Source organism: Ahaetulla prasina, chromosome 3 (assembly GCF_028640845.1).
Source record: "Ahaetulla prasina isolate Xishuangbanna chromosome 3, ASM2864084v1, whole genome shotgun sequence".
In the NCBI taxonomy this organism is placed as follows: domain Eukaryota; kingdom Metazoa; phylum Chordata; class Lepidosauria; order Squamata; family Colubridae; genus Ahaetulla; species Ahaetulla prasina.
In genome coordinates, this window is record NC_080541.1 from 1,175,677 (window position 1) to 1,195,413 (window position 19,737).

Here is a 19,737-nt window from a genome sequence, read left to right on the forward strand (position 1 = left end):
CCTTGTCATGCAACACCCCTCGGCCCCCTGCATTCCCACCACCGCCAATGGATTTCTAGGCAATAAGGAAGTCAAGAGCAGAAGCCAGGCAGCTGTTTTCTCCCCATGCAAAGGCTGCTGCCAAAGCCATGGAGCTGACCCCACATCAGCCCCCCCATTTCCAGGAATGATGAAGTGCCAAAGGGGGCCAAAGGCCAAGAAGGGAGGCAAATAGGGGCCGGAATAGCTCAGGCTGTTAAGAAGCCTGTTATTAGAACACAGCAGCCTGTAATTACTGCAGGTTCAAGCCCGGCCCAAGGTTGACTCAGCCTTCCATCCTTTATAAGGTAGGTAAAATGAGGACCCAGATTGTTGGGGGGGGCAATAAGTTGACTTTGTATATAAATATACAAATAGAATGAGACTATTGCCTTATACACTGTAAGCCGCCCTGAGTCTTTGGAGAAGGGCGGGATATAAATGTAAACAAAAATAAATAAATAAATAAATCCCGCGGAAGGAATAGAATAGAATAGAATAGAATAGAATAGAATAGAATAGAATAATGGAAGGGGAGGGGAGGGGAGGATAGGGAATAGAATAGAAATAGAATAGAATAGAATTCTTTATTGGCCAAGTGTGATTGGACACACAAGGAATTTGTCTTGGTGCATATCATATAGAGCATTCAATCAATCAGAATACATTCTGGAAGGGACCTTGAAGGTCTTCTATTCCAGCCCCCTGCTCAAGCAGGAGACTCTATACCCGTGAGGGCGAACCTACAGCACGCGTGCCAGAAGTGGCACACAGAGCCATTTCTCCGTCACCCGTTTCCCTTCCAGGTTCCGGCATGCACATGCGAGCCGGCCAGCTGGTCTTCGCGCACACACGCATCCATGCTGAAAATAGGAAGCTCAGCTTCCCGGCATGCGCATGTGTGCCAAGGAACTGTCTTCCGATTTCCGGCACTCTCTCCTGTTTCGGCACTCGGTGCCAAAAAGGTTCGCCAACATTGCTCTATACCATTCTGGACAAATGGCTGTCCAGTCTCTTCTTAAAACTTCCAATGCTGGAGTATTTACAATTTCTGGTGGCAAGCTGTTCCACTGATTAATTGTGCTCACTGTCTCCTTAGTTCCAGGCTGCTTCTCGCCTTAATGAGTTTCCATCCGTTGCTTCTCTTGCCTTCAGGTTCTTTTGAGAATAGGTGGACCCCCTCCTCTTCTTTGGGGCAGCCCCTGAGAGAAGGCAAACTGCAGGCTCTGGGCTCAGCTGAGCTTTCCAGGATTTCTGATACCTGTGTGTGTGTTGAGGGAGGGGGGCAGGCAGTGGACTTCCAGAAACAGGACCACTCAGGTAGTCGAGGAGGGCCAGTTTCCCCACCTCCCCCCACTGGCAAAGGAGCCACTTGTGGGTCCCCAATCTTTGGTTTTAATTATAAAGTTTAATTCTGTTCCCAGTACATACAAATTTAAAAAGGTACAAAAATATACATAAAAGAAAAAAAAATCATTTTTTAAAAGGCAAAGGCTCCAAATGAAGTCCTGGGGCAGCCCCGGCCTCTCCCTGGATCCAGGAGGTCTTGGGGGCTGGGGGGCTGGGGGGGGGAGAGATGGGGAAGCAAAGATCACCTACGGTCCACCCAGAAGCACCAGCCTGTTCCCAGCATCGGCAACAGGCAAATGTCACCCGAGTGCTGAGCAGAACCCCCGAACCCCCAAAGCTCCTCTTCTCCCTTTCGGGGTTGGCAGCCTCCCCAAGAGGTTCGGGGAAAATCTGCTTTCCTGGGAAGGCCTCCCTCACTGCTGCCAAGCTTTGGGGGGGTGGGGTGGAGATGAAGCAGCCCCCTGGAAGGCACCAATCCTGACGGTGCTGGGAACTCCTGGGGCAGCCAGGCAGGGACCCAGCTTGGCATGAGGTAGCTCAGTGCGAGAGCTGCGGAAGGGCCCCGAAACCTGTAGAAGCTCTGGATCATCTGCGATGCTCCATCCAAAAAGGGGGCACACCTCCCGAGAGGGAGGCCAAGAGGGCCCCTCCGCCCAGCACCGGAGGCAACCGTCCTCGGAGGCAGAACTGCAGGGGGCAGGGCCCAGTCATGCCCTGCAGTTGTCCACGCAGTCCTGTCCGCTCTTGAAGAGGTGGTAGACGCTGGTCGGGGGGAACATGACCAAAGCCCCCAGCAGGGAGCCCGCCTGGATGACGGCCCCACACCAGAGCAGGGCCGCGTGGCCGGCCTCGTGCAGCAGGCTGCTGATGGCCACCTTCACGTAGGCAAAGAGGCCGGAGAAGAAGGTCCAGGCCAGCACCTGGGTGGACGGAAAAGAGGGCCAACTTTAAACAAGCGCCTGTCCATCATCTGGCAGGCAGGCAGACATTCACAGACAGAGCAACGGAACCCACGTCCTGCAGAGGGTCACTCCTCCCGTCACTGAGATAAAGACATGACTATCACTCAACAGGAAGGAAGGAGTGAATGTTATCATTTACCTGTTAAATTTGTTTGCTGCCCATCTCACCGCAAGAAATAAAAAATAATTAAAAAATAAAAGATAAATGTAAAACACAAACAAATGAAGACTAAGGGCAGATTCCATGGCTCAGTTTCTGCCATCAGTTTTCTGTATCTCTTGTAAAGGGATGGAAGGGGGGGGTGTTGGGGGGCATTTCTGGAGATGAGGGGGGGGTCTCTGATTCCCGGGGAGAGCCAGGAATGAGTCTCCCTTCAGGAACAGAGGCTCTTGGGGAGATGGGCACCAGTCAGCATCGCTCAGCCTCCCTTACAGGGTTGTGGTTGGCATAATACAGGAAGGAGGATCCTCCAGAATGGCATGAACCAGGAGCTTTAGGGCCGTCCTGCTGGGCTGCCTTCGTCTTCACGACACCTCTGCAATGGAGGCCAGGTGGCTCTGCGGCAGCTTCAGGGTTGAAGGGAGGGGCTGGGGGTGGTGGGAAGGGCCCCCACTTTGGGTGCCACTCTGCCCAAGTGGCTCCCCCCTCGCTGGAAAAGGAGGGCTTGGAAAGGCCTGGGGGGCAGGAGGAAGACCTCGTGGCTGTTCCCCCGCCCACTCACCACAAGAGCGACCCCCACGTAGCTGTCCTGCAGCGGGGGGCAGGGGCTGAGGGCCGCCAGCACCATCAGGTAGCCCCCAAAGACACATCCGGCAGTTGAGATGGCGCTCAGGACCAGGAATGACCTGGAAGGGGGAGAAAGGAGGATGGTTGGGGAGGGGCCTGCACCTTGTCTAGGAATGCTCCCCCCCAAAAAAGCTGTGTGCTGGCCCTCCCAGGGAGACCAAGAGGCGATGGCTGAAGGGGTTGAACAAGGGAACCCCCCTCCTGCTGCCTTGTCCTTACCTGCTAGACGAGCGTAGCCACCTCCTCCCCCAAGAGACCCCCCCCAAATGCTGGAGGCCTTGGCTGAAGCATCCCCCAACCCACATCCCTGCTTGTATCCAGCACAATCCCAGACAGCTTTGCCCAAAACGCCCCATAACTTAAGCCCATCCCTTTGGGCCTGTTGAGAGTCCAGGCCCCTCATCCTAATTGTTGTGTGTTGTTTTGTGTGTCTGTTACAGGAGTCACCTCTGGGTTCAACATCCTCCAGAGGTGCCAGGCAGCTCCAAAACCGGCCCGAGGACCAGGGAAGCTATTTATTCATTTATTTAGCATGTGGCAATATCACACACGGACTTGACATATATGTTATCCTTTCACCTACATTAAAAACACCATAAAGTATAAATATTAAAGAACAGCATCTTTTATGTGGAAAAAATCAGATTCTGGACCAGGAAGTGATCTTTGCATGAAAGAGGGGGGCAAATGGGACGGGGTAGCCCCCCCTCCTCCAGGGCGGGGCAGAAGCAACCTGGATAAAGGGCAGGGAGGAGAACTCTCTAAAATGGCTCCATAAGGTTCAACAAGATCCAGCTGGACCCAGGAAAACTCGCTGACCATAGTAAAGTCACCCAGGTGGGCATGAACACCTGAGCTACCCCAGACTCAGGTTGAAATGCCTGAGAAACAACAGGATTCTGGGAGTTGAAGTCCCCGCATCTTAAACTCGGCACGGCTGAGAAGCCCTGGAGGAATTCTCCCGTCAAGCCAGGGATGGACTTGATCAGGGCGGGCAGGGGGACATCGCGACAGGTAGACCCTGACTTACCACCGTTTGTTTAGTGACCATTTGAGGTTACAACGGCACTGGAAAAAGTGGACTTAGGACCTCTTCCCACCCTTACAACCCTTTCAGCGTCTCCACAGGATCAAAATTCAGAGGCCAGGCAATGGACTCATCTCTAGGATGATCGCAGCATCTGGGGAAGGGCGGGGGGGACGGGGGGGATGTCATCCCCTTTTGTGACCTTCTGACAAAGTCAGTGGACAACTGGATTCACAAATGCAGTGGTTCACAAAACAACTCTGGCCAGAAAGATCATAAAATGGGGCAAAATTCACTTAACAATTGTCTCACTTAGCAACAGAAATTTTGGACTCAACTGTATCCCCCACCACACCCAGCTCTCAGATTCCCACCGGATCCCCCTGTACCTGCCACCAATGCCTGACGGGCTGAGCCAGGAAGCCCCCTCCCCCAACCCTGGGCCCCTTCAAGCACTTACCGACACAGGAGGAACATGGCAACGAAGCAGGCTACGGGGTTGGCGATATTGCCGAAGACCACCGAGAGATGGTAGGCGGTGTTGCCGTAGGGCAGGCAGGAGTAGGTCTGCACAGAGGGCAGCACCCCGTTGGTCAGGGCGTTGGAGACCCCCAGGAGGGCCAGCAGGTAGATGTTCCTGCCTGTCCAGAAGGTCAGCGGAGAGGCCGAGTCCCTGCCGGGGAGGCCCTCAGCAGTGCCGCCGTGCAAGGCCGGGTCGCTGTCGTCCCGCAACGGGTAGGCCTCCTCCGTCCTCTCCTCAGGAGGGGCCCTCTCTCCTGGGGTGTCCTGGCGGCTGTGCCAGAGGACCAGGGCCACGAAGGCCAGCCCAGAGACCGCCAGCAGGGCCACCAGCAGCCAGAAGTAAGTGTCGGCGGAGAAGTTTTCCTGCAGGTAGTGCGGCTGTGAAGCGTTCCCCCAGGTGCCATTGAGGCACTCCAGCTGCCCCACGCCCTGCCCCAGAGCCAGCATGCACGGCAGGAGGGCGCTCAGCCCCTGGCCGATGAAGAAGGTGCGGATGAAGAGCGGGGGGAACTGGTACATGAAGGGCAGGAAGGAGACGTTGGAGGTGCAGCAGGCCAGGGCAAGCAGGAAGGCCAGCACCAAGAACGCCACGCTGTGAAGCTCCCCAGCCACCACGGCGGTCCGGTCCCACAAGAGGGCGAGGAGGAGCGCCATGGCCGTGGCCATGGCCTGGATGGCATGGATCAGCCACTGCTCCTTCAGTCTCTTGGGGGCAAAGTGGTGGATCAGGGCCACGCTCACCGGGCCGATGTTCCCCAGGGCGATGAGGACGGAGAGGTAGGCGGGCAGGTTCCAGCCTGCAGAAAGAGAAGTGGCAACAGTGCCAACCCAGGTGCCCAGCAGTTTCGCACCAAGGGCGGCCCTGCCTGTCTGAAAGCCGGGGGGGGGGCAGCAATTCTGCTGGCTGGGGAATTCTGGGAGTTGAAGTGCGTAAGTCTTAAAGTTGCCAAGGCTGGACACTCCTTGTATAGGGACTATTCCTTGAACAGGGGGTTGGAGATCCCTTCCAGCTCTGTTTATTCTGTTCTGGTCTATTCTCCTCTTTCTATATTCGTTTATAGTCCATTCCATTCCATTCTTCATTGTCCTGTCCTAAATAGGCCAGCACTTCTCCACTGTTGAAGGTGGGGGGCAGTTAACAGTAACTGGCTGGGCATTTTCCTCCCAGTTCCCCCCAGCAAAGCCTCTCCTTGAAAGCCATGGGGCTACATCCCTTCCCTGGCAGACCCCTCCCCTCCTGCTTCTCCGGATGGCTGCCAGGCAGCTTCCCCCCTCCCCCCAGTGCCCCCGACCAGGCAAACAGGCTCCTGCCCCTGGGAGCCCCTCACTCACTTTCTGGCAGCCTCTTCACCACCACCGGCAGCTCCACCCACAGGGAGTTCACGGAGACCCAGGAGCCCATCCCAAAGAGGGCCACCAGGATGTGGGGCAGGATGGCCGGGCCGCGCAGGGAGGTCGACGACATCTTAAGGGCCTACAGAGGGAAAAAGTCACCAAAGGCCACACTTGTTCTCCAGCTGCCAAGCACGCAGGGCCAGTGAATGCCCACCCCCCAAACCCAACGACCCCAATCAGTCTTCAGCTCGAAGTCTGTGGGGAAGGACCAGAAGCTGCTTTCCTTAGGCCAGGGGTCTTTTGACTTGTGGACTTCAACTCCCAGAATTCCCCAGCCAGCCATGCTGGGGTAGGGCTTATATTAGACACATGCTGGCTGTGGAATTCTGGGAGTTGAAGTCCATAAATCTTACAGAAGCCCTGTGTTAGGCAGCCCCTCCTGAAAACACATGCAAGTCCTCCTCCGAGAACAGCCCCATGTGGTGGGGGGAGATGTGGTGGGCGCCGTTGCTGGGCCCCCTTCGCACAAGGCTCAGCTTGGAGACTGAAATCGGAACTCCATCATGGGGGCACCAGGAGATATGAAGGGACAAAAAACGGCTCTGTCTTCTGTGCACAAATGAGCCGATAAAGGAGAATTTTTGAAGTCCTATTTCTACCTTTGAGGCTTCAGGCCTGCCACAAACCCTACTGTGGGAAATTGGCTTCCAGGTCTGACACAGGGTTGAAATGGGGGGTCCTGGGTGCTCTCTGAGTTGGTGGCTTTCTTGCAGACGTTTCATGACCCAACTAGGTAGCATCATCAATGCTAGAAGGTGCAAACCCTGCTACCTTCTAGCACTGATGATGTCACCAACATGTCTGCCAGAAAGCCACCAAACTCTGAGAGTACCGTCTTTCCCCCAAAATAAGGCCCGGTCTTATATTTTTGGGCTCCAAAATAAGCACTAGGGCTTATTTTTGGGGAAACACAATTTCAGTGTCGCCCCCGGTGTGTGCACAAGAGGTGGCAGACACATGGGGACCAACCCTATCTGGCAGCAGCTGCAGCCTGCCGGTCCCTGGGTCAATGCACTGTGGGGATGTGCGGCCCACGCAGTGCAGTTGAGTTGATTCCTTGTCCAAACAGCAGATGGAGGCAGAGGCAGAAGCAGGTGATCCGGATGCATTGCTACGACTGCGGGAAAGCTGAGAGTCGGTCAGTTGGAGCAGTCGGCCGGCTGTGGGAGGCTTGTCTTCGCATGGCGGCACCGGCACCAAACGGAGGCAGAGGCGCAGGGCGGAAGGCGGGAGATCCCAAAGGGTCGTGCGGGCCGGAGGCAAACTGAGATGCAAAAATGAGCCTCCTGCGGTCGCCCGCCTGCTCCGGCCCAACTCTCACCTTCCCTGTGGCCTGCGCAGCCCGTCTGGATCTCCTGCCTTCCCCCACCCACCTTCCCTCCATCTTCTGCTGGTGCCACCATGTGAAGATAAGCATCCTGCAACCACCTGCTGCTCTGCCCCAACGACTCTTGGCTTTCCGGCAGCCTGCGCGGTGTGTCCAGATCACGTGCCTCTCCAGCCCCGCCTGCTGCTTGGACAGGGAATCAACTTGTCTGGCTGCAGTTGCTGCCGGACACCACCAGTCTGTGCACACTCGCCACCTCCTGTGCTGGCCACACGACCCCTTCACTAGGGCTTATTTTGGGGGTAGGGCTTATATTAGGTGCATGCTTAAAAACCCAGGCTAGGTCTTAGTTTTGGTGAAACACGGTACGGAGGACTCCTCACAAATGAGCAAAGTCATAACTTGGGCTGAACGGAGGGAGGACTCTTTCATTTAGTCTGGGAGCAGTTTGGCCATGTCCGAGGCAGCCGCCGTTTTTTGAACCTGCACCCCCTTTTTTAAGGGCCTTTGGGGTCTGCACACCGTGGGTGAACTGGGGCAGGAGGGTGAGCAGCCCTCCAGTTGTCCTGGCTCTGAGTAAGAGCTCCAGAGGAGGAGGAAGGCCTGGCATGACCCAGAGTGGCTGTGGGGTGAGAGGCAAGGGGGGCATAGGAGGGGACTCTGTTGGGGGAGGGGAGAAACTGAGGTAAAGAGACTCTGGGAGCCCAGACATAAGGGGGGGGGCAAAGGGGAGGAGGAGGAGGGAGGGACCCCTGGAATGACAGTCCTCTTACCCAGCCTGGAGGCCAATCCTCTCTCTGAAGTCAGTCAGTCGGCAGCTTCCTGAACGTTTGGAACTCCAGGGCAGGAATGTGGCATGGGCATGCCCAGGCAGCTTTGGAGAAGAAAAATGCCAGGTGTTACTTTTTGCCGAAGACATCCTGCAGCCTCTCCCCCCTCCCCCATGCCTCGTGCTTCTCTTCTTGTCTTCTGCTTAGTCTCCTAAGATCAGGGGGGCTTTTAGCTGTGGTGGCTGCTCCTGCTGCCTGGGCACCAAAGGTTAAAACCACAGCCTGCATACCTTCCATGCCACTTCTGTCGTTTGGAAGTTTGGCAAAACCTTCAGAGGAAAAGGGCAGCCAAAACATGCCCTCTGACCTTCTCATTGCTCGTTCAGGGCGGTGGGAGAGTCAGCTCAGGGTCTCCGCTGAAAACTCTCCTTTTTGCCAAGCGGCTCAGCAGCATCACAGATCCCGCCGTGAAACTGTCTCAGCAACCATTCAGAAGCCATTTCCATGCCCACCTGGCTTTGGGACTGGCGACCGCCCTTCCAAGGGCAAACCAGGCCGGGCCCCGCTTAGCTCCCAAGCCTGAAGATCATCCAGTGCCTGGATGGCAGTGCCTGGATGGCGCTTAGATCAGTAAGGGGGAAGAGGAAGGAGGCTGCATTTTCTCACTTCCCATCGTCCCTCCAAGGATGTTGGTTGGCTCAATGAGTCAGGAAAAAGGGCCACAACACGTGGAGGCATTTCGCTATTAAGCAAGTCCTGGGCTTTTCTCACCCAAGGGGAGTGACTCCTGGTTCCCTTCCTTTCATTCAGAAGACCCTCCATGCCAGTTTTACCCGAGCTGGACAAACCCATTCAAGAAATGGAGCCATTCTCTCTGCTGCGGTTTTCCATCCCTCCCATCCTGATCTCTTGCGCGGAAGGCAGCTGGGGACCCCGGTCCAAATTCCACGGGAATCGCCCAGCGCGGCCCCGCCCGGCTCTCCCGCGATGCCCGGGGAGGGGAGAGGGAGCGGCTATGCAAGCTACATTTCCTGCTCCCCCCCCCGGCCAACATTCTCAGAAGAGACCCCCACCCACCCAGGCCATTAGGGAGGGAGCCACTCCCACCCCCACCGGCCCATCCTTCGCTGGCGGCACGAAGAGGGGCGAGGGGCGCGCCAGGGGGGGGAGGGGGAGGCAGCCTTTCCTCCTTTCCCTTTCTTCGGGGGAGGGGGAAGCAAAGGGGGGGGGGGCTGGAATGCCCCCCTGCCCGCTTACCTGCGCAGTCCGGGAGCCGGAGAGCGCCGGCGGCCAAAGGGGGATCCGGGTGATCGGGGAGGGGGGCGCGGCGAGAGCGAGGCCGGGGACTCAGCTGGAGGCTCAGCATCGCCCTTTATACGGCCGCCGGGCGGGGCTCCCCCCAGGCGCCTCGCTCGCCCCTCCTCCCGGGGGGGGGAACCGCCCGCCCCGCCCCTGCGCGCGCGAGCCCTCCCTCCCCCCCCCCCCCCTGCCTGGGCCTGCAGCGGCGGGCGCAGTCTACCGCTGGAGCCTGGGGCGGGGCGCCGGCCGGGTCCCCGCCCTTCCCGGCCTCCTCCGCGCCCCCTCCCCTCCTCCCGGCGGCCCCGCGCGCCCCCGCCCGGGGATTCTGGGAGGCGGGGCCAGGGCCATGCGGCGCAAGAGGAGCGGGAGGGGGAGGGGGGCGGCGGCGGGGGCCCCGCGCTTCGTGGTGCACGAGACGGAGGAGGCGGCGCTGGTGCTCGTGCCCGCGGAGGGCGGCGGCGGGGGCGCGCGGGGGCCGCGCAAGAGGCGGCGCGTGGCGGAGGCGGAGGCGGGCGGGGGGTCCCCGGCGGGCGGGGGCGAGTGGGGGTCTGGCCTCCCGGCCGAGCTGCTGGTGCGGGTCTTGGGGCTGGCGGCGGCGGCGTCCGGGGGGGGCGCGGGGGCCTTCCTCTGCCGGTGAGCGGTCGGGGGAGGGCGGGGCGGAGAGCGGGGGCCGGCACCGAGGACCCCCGCCTGACCCCCCCCTCTTCCCCCCCCCCAGGGCGGCCTGCGTTTGCCGGCTGTGGTACCGGGCGGCGGCGGCTCCGGTGCTGTGGCGGACGGTGGCGGTGGGGCGCTGCTGGGCGGCCCCGGGGCAGAAGTGGGTCCCCGCGCAGCAGAAGCGGGCTCTGGGCACCCTGGAGTGGCTGGCGGCCCACCGGTTCTCCCTCCTGCGCGACTTCACGCTCAGCCACTGGAAGAGCCTCGTCCCGGCCGTCCTGCAGGTGAGTCTGGCCGGCGGGTTCCTGCCCTCCTCCTGGGAGGGGCTCGAGGGGGCTGATGATCCCCCCTCCCTGCCTGTCTTTGCAGGCTCTGGCCGCCTCCAGCCCGCACCTGGCCACCCTGCGCCTGGCCCATTGCGGCGGGGTGACCGCCGAGCCCCTTCGCCTGCTGGCCACGTCCTGCCCGCGACTGGTGAGCCTCAACCTGCAGGGGTCCCAGGTGAGCCTTTGCCAGAGGGACGGGGGTCCCCGGGCCCTGCCGGCCCCAGCCTGCTTGGGGGATGGAGGGGATGACCGGTTTTCTGCATCTCCAGGTGGACCCTTGGGCGGTCACCAGCTTCCTGGAAACGGCAGGCGTCCGCATGGAGCAGCTCTCCCTGACCTACAGCAGCCGCATGAGCGCCATTTTTGCTCTTCTGGTGGTAAGCAGACCAGGCGACCCGTGAAGGCCGGCCCTGACTCCCCGGACGGAGGAGCCCCTTCCTCCAGGGGGACGCGGCCTGGCGATGGGTGGTCTCTGCCCGCTGGCCAAGAGCGCAGCTGCCGGCAACCACGGTTGCCATCTAAATGCGGTTCTTGGTGGTTATTGGAGCATTTTAGCCAGAGTCCTGAAGGCTCCATCCCGCCTGTGCTGTGCGCCCCCCAGGTGACCCCTTGGGAGCCCAGCCCTCGGGGGTCCAGAAGGAACTGCACCTGCTGGAGCCGGTGGCGTTTCTGTGGGCGACATCGACTCCTGGCCAATTTTAGCTTCCAGTTTGGGGTTTTGCAGCTGGTCCTCTTCTTACAATAGTGTGTTTAGTGGCTGTTTAAAGTTAGAACAATGCTGAAAAAAGAACCCATGACTGTTTTTCATGACCGTTGCAGAATCCCTGTGATCAAAATTAAAACACTTGTCAGCTGACTTTATATTTATGACCATTGCAGTGTCCCTGGGTCATATGACCATTTTTTGCTACCTTCTGATGAGCAAAGCCAGATTCACTTAACAACCATGTTGCTAATTTAACAACTGCAGCAATTCCCTCATTCCAAGGGGAGGCCGACACTCCAGGGAGACTCCTGCACTGCACTGTCCATCAAGAGATAAACTATGGGAGTTCTAGTTGCATGCATGCGCCTGGCAGCCTGCGGTTGCTAGCTTGTGTTGGGCACAGCCCTCCAGGAAGCCCCTTCTGCGCTGGGGACTTCTGGAGCTGATCCAACCTGTTCATCTGTCTCTGGTTGCCCCCCACCCCACCCCCAGGGCGGCTGCTGCCCGGACCTGCGGCTGCTAGAGGTGAATGCCGAAATCAAGCAGAGCACCCAGCACTTCCAGCTGCCCATTGAACAGCTCCAGGCTGCCTGTCCGCAACTGCAGGTGCATGGGGGGTCCCTCTTGTCCCCTCCCCAAGTCAGAATTATTTTTTTATTTTTTGCATTTATATCCCGCCCTTCTCCGAAGATCAGGGCGGCTTACACTATGTCAAGCAATAGTCTTCATCCATTTGTATATTATATACAAAGTCAACTTATTGCCCCCAACAATCTGGGTCCTCATTAGACTTCCTGGCTGCTGGGGGCAGGAATTGGTTCCCCCTGGGAGGGGGGCTGTTCAAGGAGAGGAGCCGGTTTTCTGCGACCGGTCAGTAGCTGGTCTGTCCACTTCTGTCACCCACAGGTGCTGCGTCTGCTCAACATCACCTACTACCCAAAGCAACTTCCCACCTCTTCCCCACCATCCCCGGGCTTCCCGCAGCTGGAGGAGCTCTGCCTGGCCACCACAGCTTTCTCCTATGTGGACAACCACATGCTGTGGCGGATTCTGAGCACCTCCAGCCGGCTCCGTGTCCTTGACCTGCGTGGCTGTGTCCGTGTGACGCCCAAAGGGCTGGAGCAGCTGACCTGCCCAGGTGGGTGCAGAAGAGGGGTCTGGTCTGTTCCCGGGCACCCAGTTAGCCCCTCCCCTTAGCCTGCAGCCCCACACCTTGGTGTATTTAGGTGTGAGAAAGTGGCCCTTGTAGGCTGCAGATTTCTGCAGGAGCACCAGGAGGCAAGACAAGGAACAACGGACGGAAACTACGGTAGGTATTCCAGGAGCGGTTTGCCCCAGCCGCCTCCTTGCAGGGCTGAGCGAAGGTCACCCAGCTGGCATCAAGCCTGGCAGAACTAGAGCTCCTGGGTTCTAACCTGATGCTCTACCTCCGCACCAAACGGGCGGCATGAATGGCATCACTGAAGCCCCCCCCCCACCCAAAGGGAAGGGCCTTTCTCTCCCCTCCCCTTCACTGCCTGGCTGCAGGGGGGCTTTAATGTCACTGGGGAGGAAGAAGAACCGAGGATTTTGGGCCAAAACCTTGCTAACAGAAGCTTTAAACTCTGGACTCTTCGGAGGGTGGGTGGGTGGAAGTTTAATGAGGGCACCCTGAGATCAGGGAGACTTTCACCCCCCACTGATTCTCAGCCCCCCAACTAATACGATATGAAGGAAGATGAGGGGCCTGGAGGTTAAAACATATGAAAAAGGGTTGCAGGAATTGGGAATGGCCAGTCTAGAGAAAAGAAGGAGGGGGGGGCATAGAATAGCAGCTTTCCAGTATTTGAGGGGCTGCCCCAAAGAAGTGTGGGGGGCAACCTATTTTCCAAAGCACCAGAAGGCAAGACAAAAAACAAGGGATGGAAACTAACCAAAGAGAGAAGCAACCTGGAATTAAAGAGAAACTTCCTCAGTGTTCACGAATTAGGTGAGGACAATTAACCAGTGGGACAGCTTGCTACAAGACCTCCAAGGTCTGTTCTGATTGATTGACTGAAAAGTGCCCATGCAGAGGCTGAGTGGCAATTTCTGGCTCTTTAGCAGATGCTCCCATAGGAGCAGTTGGATATTCCTGGGTTCTTCTGTGGGTTGGCTGCCAGTTTTCCGCTCCTGGTGCCCCCCAAGAGGATGGTGACCGGGGGGGGGGCAGGCCTGTTGAAGACCCACTCCCTAGGGACCCCTTCCGCCTCCCAGGGGTGTCCTTGTCCCTACTGACCTCCGAAGCATTTTCTACAGATCTGGAGCAGCTCTACCTGGGCCTGCACTACAGCGACAGCAACCTGTCCCGGCCTCTGGAAGGCAGCCCCCTCCTCACCTGGAAGTGGCGACACAGCCTGCGGGAGCTGGACCTGACCAGCCAGAGCTTCAGCGAGGAAGACCTGGAGCAGGCCATGGCCGCCTTCACTCAGGGAGCGGGCGAGGGAGGGGCACCGCTGCTGCGCTCCCTCAGCCTCACGGGGACCAAGATTGCCCTCAGGACCGTCAGGTGAGCCAGGCAGTGCCTGCCAAGGGGCCGTCGTCCCTCTTTCCTTCAACCTGGAGTGCCAAGAAATGGAGAAGAAGAGAGACCCGCTGGGGCATCTGGAGATCCTTTCGCCTGGGCATTGGGGGCATCAGGCCAGTTGTTCCCTCCAGAAATTGGCACGGCCAAGAATCCCAGCTGCCATGTGCCTTCAGGGGCTTGGCTTTGGCTGGTTGTGGGAGGTGGGGGAAGCATCCCCTGAGGCTTGGAGGCCCACAGCCCTGGCTATCTTAGGCCAATGTCCCTGGATGTTTTTAAGAGGAATCTTGATCAGGGGTGTCCAACTCAAAGCCTGCGGGCCGGATCTGGTCCAGGGGGCCATCGGGGAAACAGTGAAGGACCGGCCTGCAGAGCCTCTGCCAGCACAAATGGGCTCCCAATCTCCCGTTTTGGCTGGGTCAGCCTCCTGCAACCTTCTGCAGCGCAAATGGAGCACCGTTTTCTCTGGCAGAGGGTTGCAGGAGGCTCTCCCAGCCGAAACTGGAGATTGGGAGCCCATTTTCGCTGGCAGAGCACTCCGGCCACCACAGGCGCCCCCAACACGAGTGATGTCAAGCTGGCCACGCCCTCCTGTCTGTCCGTCCGTCCGTCCGTCCCCGCTCCCCCTCCAAGGCCAAGCACCACCCTGATGCAGCCCTCAATGAAATCGAGTTTGATACCTCTGATCTAGACAGTCACTTATCTGAAATGCTATAAGTTCTCCTGCTTCATCAGGGGGCTGGACTAGAAGACCTCCAAGGTCCCTTCTAGCTCATTCTAGTCTATTCTGTTCCAATGGAGGAGGGGGAGGCTCCATGATGCCTAGAGAGCAGGGACAGGCAATTCTGGCGACCTTACGACCGGTGGACTTCGACTCCCCGAATTCATGGGCTGGCTCTGCTGCAACATGGCCAGAGACACCCCCCCCAAAGCCCCCCCCCCAACCCCCCTGCTCCAGGAGTTTTTTGCCAGGTGAAAAGAATTCAGGCAGCCCTTGAATTACAACTGTTTGTTTGGTGACCGTTTGAAGTTATAACAGCACCGGCAAAAAAGCATTTTCCCCACTTAACAACCATTGCAGGCTCCTCGTGGTCACCTGATCGAAATTCAGATGCTTAGCAGCTGACTCATATTTATGACGGTTGCAGCTTCTCCCCCACCCCTTTTGTGACCTTCTGACAAGCAAAGTCAATTGGGGAAGCCAGATTCAGTTAATGGCCGTGTTACTAACTTAATAACTGCAGTGACTGATTAACAAATTGATTTTCCAAGAAAGGTCAAAAAATGGGGCAGAACTCGACTGTCTCAGCAACAGAATTTGTGGTTGTAAGTCGAGGACAGCAACCCTGTAATGGCCGTAACAGACCCCCCCTCCCCTCTTCTTCTTCATCACGCAAGGACCTTGATTGCCAGCTGTCCTGCCCTCACCTACCTCAACCTCTCGTCCTGCCGCCAGTTGCCCCGGGGCACCAAGAAGGCCTATCGGGGCCGGGATGAAATCCGCCAGTGTTTGAGTCAGCTCTTGGCCACCTCGGAGGCCCCACGGGAAGCAATTTAAGAGCTGCGGCTCCTGAACTCTGGGGCAGCACAAACCCTTGTTTCCAAAGTTGCCAAGTTGAGCGCGCACACACATATATACACACCCCGTTTTCCAGGATGGCTGATCCTCTACTTCTGATTTGAAGGTGCCGTCCTCCCTCCAAAGTGGAGTCTCCCCACAGTATCAGGAAGACAGATATTGAAGCACCTTTACTGTTGAGTCTTGCTTTTGTACGTATTTCTTTTCTCTAATATTTGTAGATTCAAGTTCTGCCTGAATAAAAGGATTTTTCTGTAATTGGTGCGGCATTTCTTCCTCGGCTGGGCCTGGTGCTGAAATTCTACCCTCTCCCTGCCCCTCTCCTAGTCTAATCCTGGAGTTTTGTTCACTCTTCCTGCCCCCCCCCCCACTTCACTGGGGGCCAGAGAGAGACTGACCAGGACTCTTATCTCTGAGATAAACCAGTGGGCAGAAACTGGATTTAACTCCAATCCAGCTTGCTGTGAATCTTTTCTCACAAGGGCACTTCTAAATGTTCCCATTTAGAAAGTGGGAGAGGGAATCTCTTGGGTTTTATCCTGATTGCAACTCATCTTCATGTGCACCACCACCACCTCCTTACTCTTTCTTTCAGTTTGTAGTTTATCTATTCATTTAAGAGCATTTATATGGCCACCTGCTCACTTTCAGTGACTCTGGGGGTACTTAACAAATTTAAAACCTCAATATACAAACTTAAAAAAAAAAAAGCTCCCACCCCCATTCCATTTCTCCATTCTGAGCAAGTTTGAAAATTGCCCTCCCTGTTGGCAAATTCCATGACGGAGCTCGGAGCAGACAGTTGTTTAAGGTCTCCAAACTTGGCAATTTTAAGACCGGCCAACTTCAGAGGAGCCCGTGGGGGTGGTTGGGGTGCTGCCTCAAGGGCTCTTTAGAAAGTGGGGGCTGACTTTGGCTTGCCGTGATGTGTGAGCTCAATTAGCCCTGGCAATCGATGTTTAAGCAAACCATGACTAAGCCCCTGTGTGAACCCAGACATAGGTTTTAAGGGTGCATAAGCCACGGTGGCTGGAGTCCTGTTTCACGCAGACCAAGAAACTATTGATAAAGAAGAAGATTTGTAGCTCAGGGTTGAAATGAGGGGTCCTTGGTGCTCTCTGAGCTTGGCTTTTTTTCTTGCAGACATTTCCTGACCCTAACTAGGGAACATCATCAGTGCTGGAAGGGAGTGTGTAACCAGGTGCACTGATGATGTTAATCTAGTTTGGTGATGAATCAGCTGCAAGAAAGCAGCCAAGCTCAGAGACCCCCCCAAGGACCCCTCAAGAAACCATTGCTGAGAAGCCACATTAACTAAGGTGGGAATTGAGACAATAAACCCGAAAGTAGCTCATGTTCATTCAATTAGCCCTATTTAAACCGGTGCGTAGCATGACGGTGAAGAGGCTAGCAGAGGCAGTGAGGGGTTGCGGTTCCTCGTCCTACCCTGAGCTTTCCTGGGTGGAAGAATGAGGGAGATGATTATAAACACGAACTGGTATCCTCAGCTGCCTTTTGAAACCTGCCCTGAGCCTTGGTTAAGCCTTGCTGACGTCAGGAGACACGTGGCCCCTCCTTCCTCTGCTTGCAGCTTCTGGCCCCATTCAGCTCACTCTGGGCTCTTCCCTGCCCTCACAGCAGTGCCCCCCCCTTTCAGGCAGACCCCAACCACAACCATACCAGGCTGATTCCCCCCAAGGAGGAAGGGCAGCCAGCACCAGGCAGGTGTGTGTGTGTGGGGGGGTCTCCTTCTCGTGTGTGACCCTTGGTGGCCCCCGTTCCTTTTTTTCTATGTTCAGTTTTATTTTATTCAAAGATTAAAATACAAAATCCAAAAAAATATTGAAACAGGCAAAAAGCTAACCAAAAACATTCAAAAGTGAATTAAAAACAAAAATGAAAACTGTGGAAAGATGCAATTATAGGGAAACTTCCCAGTGAAAAAGCGAAGGAAATATTTCGTGATGAAGACCCAAAGGAGGGTATTTGATCCCGGACTCGGAGATGAGGGTTGGGGGTGATTTGTGGTAAATAAGAAACCACGTACTTTAGACTTTCTGCGAGGAACAATGATAACAGACAGTTAAAAGTGCGCTTTGAACTTTAATTCTGCTGTTCTTTAACCTGCTAACTATTTTGTCTTTCATACTGTGTAATATATGACAGGTCAATTGCGTCAAATGCACGTAGTTCTCAGCTTAAAAGATAAAGGTTTCCCTCGCACATACGTGCTAGTCGTTGCCGATTCTAGTGGGTGGTGCTCATCTCCGTTTCAAAGCCAAAGAGCCAGTGCTGTCCGAAGATATCTCCATGGTCATGTGGTTGGCATGACTAAATGCCAAAGGCGCACGGAACGCTGTTCCCTTCCCACCAAAAGTGGTCCCTATTTTTTCTACTTGCATTTTTACGTGCTTTCGAACTGCTAGGTTGGCAGAAGCTGGGACTAGTAACGGGAGTTCACCCTGTTACACGGCAGCACCTGGGATTCGAACCGCTGAGCTGCCGACCTTTCCATCAACCAGCTTAGTTCCTTAGTTCTCAACTTACAACCATTCATTTAGTGACTGAGGTTACAACAGCACTGAAAAAAGGGACTTAGGATCAATTTTCACACTTAATGACCATTGCAGCCTCCCTGTGGTCACGTGATCAAAATTCACAGGCTTGGCAACTGGCATGGACTTATGCTGGTTGCAAGTCCAGGGTGTGTGTGTCACATGATCCCCTTTTGGGACCTTCTGATGAACAAACTCAACGGGGAAACAGGATTCACAACAATAGCTTGACTAATTTAAGAACCCCAGTGATTCATTGAACAAAGGTGGCAAGAATGGTGGTAAAAGGGAGCAAAAATCACTTAACAACTGCCTTGCTTAACAACGGACACTTTGGGCTCAATTGTGACTACTTGAAGATGTACAAACACTCAGACCTGCTTGCAAGGGGCAGGCTATTATGGTGGCAATAGATCTGTCGGGGTGCCACTGGGGGTGGGGGGGGCTGCTTTTGTCCCCTGGTGGTGGCCCCCGATCCTGAAGGTCAGAGGCTGCGGGGTCTGGTTGCCATGAAGGTGGCATTCTGTTGCTCCCTGTTGCCAGGCGGGTGGCTGCTGCACCCAGCTGAACCCGAGAGAGACGGGCAGTGGCGGCCTTTGGTGCCAGCCAAGTGCCCGAGAGACACTGTTGAGCCTGTTGGCGCAAAGGCTGCCCTCACACTCTCTCTGCAGCTCACCAGGGGCCATTTGCAGGGGGGCAGAGCAGACCCCCTGCCCCTGATGCTGAGCCTCTGCCGGGTCTTCCAGATCAGAGGAAAAGGCGCCCTACTACTTTGCCCTGCTTTTTTTTGGGGGGGGGGAGGGTTACCAGGATAGCTTCAGGGCAGTGTCGACCTCTTGGGTGGGCTTTCCTAGGGTGTGCCAAGGGGCTCGGGGTCCTCCTGCCCTTCTCCCCTTATCCTGCTGATCTGAGGGAGGTGGGGGTCCTCCCTTTCCTTTTCTTCTTTCCTTCTCCCTCCCTCCTTCCTTCTCTCTTCTTTTTTCTTTCCTTCCTTCCTTCCTTCCTCCCTTCCCTCCCTTCCCAGAAGCCCTGGGAGGATGCTTCTGAAGTCTATTCTGAGGGGGCCCCTGGCCCTCTGGTATTGCTGCTTTGTCAATTCGGAGGAATACCTGCACCAGCAACTCCAGGAAAACAAATACTTCCCCTTCCAGGTGCAGCAGCCCAAAGGTACGGTGTTTTCTAGGGTGGGGGGCAGAATGGGGGTTGGGGAAGGGCCCCCAAGCCTCTCCAGGTCCTGCATGCAGAAGGTGGTGAAGGAGGGCTCAGCTCGGCTGGGCAACCAAGCACAGATTTGGGGGGCCTGGGGTTGATTGATATACACTTGGATGGAGGCTGGGGGTGGGGGGTTGTGCAATTGGTCCTGCAGGAGGACTGGGATGAACAAGGTGCAATTGTGCAGTCAGCTCCTTTTGACACTGAGGATAATGTGATGGGCAGTTCTGGTCACTGGCCTTCAATGCCAAACAGGGCGGTCAAGGAATCTCAAACTACAGGGAGTCCTCGGCTTATGACCACAATAGAGGCCAGCATTTCTGTTGCTAAGCGAGACAATTGTTAAACGAGCTTTGTTCCATTTTATGACCATTCTTGCTATAGCTGTACTTCTTGCTACAGAAGGCATGAGTATTCGGTGTGTCCACCGCCTTGAGTTACTCATAGAAACGATAAAGGCAGAATATCAGCCAACCTCTGAAGGGTTTATCAGAAATGCAGGAAAAACATTTATTCTGCAGTGTTTGGGGCCCAATTTTACGCAACAGTTTTGAGGAAATGAGGGGGGTCCCCGGAGAGGCTTTCAGGGCCAAAGTCGCCCCTTCTGCACCCTGAGCCTTCGGCCCCACTGCCTGGGCACCTGTGGGGTGCAAACGTGGCATCTCTGGGAGGGCAAAGTTGGGGGAAGGTTGCTGAAAAGCAA

The 19,737-nt window shown here is 56.2% G+C and overlaps 2 protein-coding genes across 6 annotated transcripts; one reads left to right on the top strand and one right to left on the bottom strand.

The window, feature by feature from the left end:
* Window positions 1-642: 642 nt before the first annotated feature.
* LOC131196361 (solute carrier family 52, riboflavin transporter, member 2-like) lies at window positions 643-11,568 on the bottom strand. 4 transcript variants are annotated; one of them, XM_058179108.1, is made up of 6 exons: window positions 11,089-11,568; window positions 8,162-8,262; window positions 5,999-6,140; window positions 4,605-5,463; window positions 3,053-3,176; window positions 643-2,288 (listed from the first exon to the last, which is right to left on the bottom strand). In XM_058179108.1, the coding sequence occupies exons 3-6, from the start codon at window positions 6,129-6,131 to the stop codon at window positions 2,076-2,078; spliced, it is 1,329 nt and encodes a 442-aa protein (XP_058035091.1). In that variant the 5' UTR covers window positions 6,132-6,140; window positions 8,162-8,262; window positions 11,089-11,568; the 3' UTR covers window positions 643-2,075. The 4 variants fall into 4 exon arrangements, with proteins under 4 accessions (XP_058035091.1, XP_058035088.1, XP_058035089.1 ...); XM_058179105.1 differs by lacking the exon at window positions 11,089-11,568 and adding an exon at window positions 9,416-9,575; XM_058179106.1 differs by lacking the exon at window positions 11,089-11,568 and adding an exon at window positions 8,992-9,219.
* FBXL6 (F-box and leucine rich repeat protein 6) lies at window positions 9,793-15,525 on the top strand. Of its 2 annotated transcripts, XM_058179101.1 has the most exons (8): window positions 9,793-10,090; window positions 10,176-10,398; window positions 10,484-10,615; window positions 10,710-10,817; window positions 11,639-11,752; window positions 12,053-12,284; window positions 13,424-13,673; window positions 15,087-15,525. In XM_058179101.1, exons 1-8 carry the CDS (start codon window positions 9,804-9,806, stop codon window positions 15,244-15,246), a joined length of 1,506 nt encoding a protein of 501 aa, XP_058035084.1. In that variant the 5' UTR covers window positions 9,793-9,803; the 3' UTR covers window positions 15,247-15,525. The 2 variants fall into 2 exon arrangements, with proteins under 2 accessions (XP_058035084.1, XP_058035085.1); XM_058179102.1 differs by lacking the exon at window positions 10,484-10,615.
* Window positions 15,526-19,737: the final 4,212 nt, after the last annotated feature.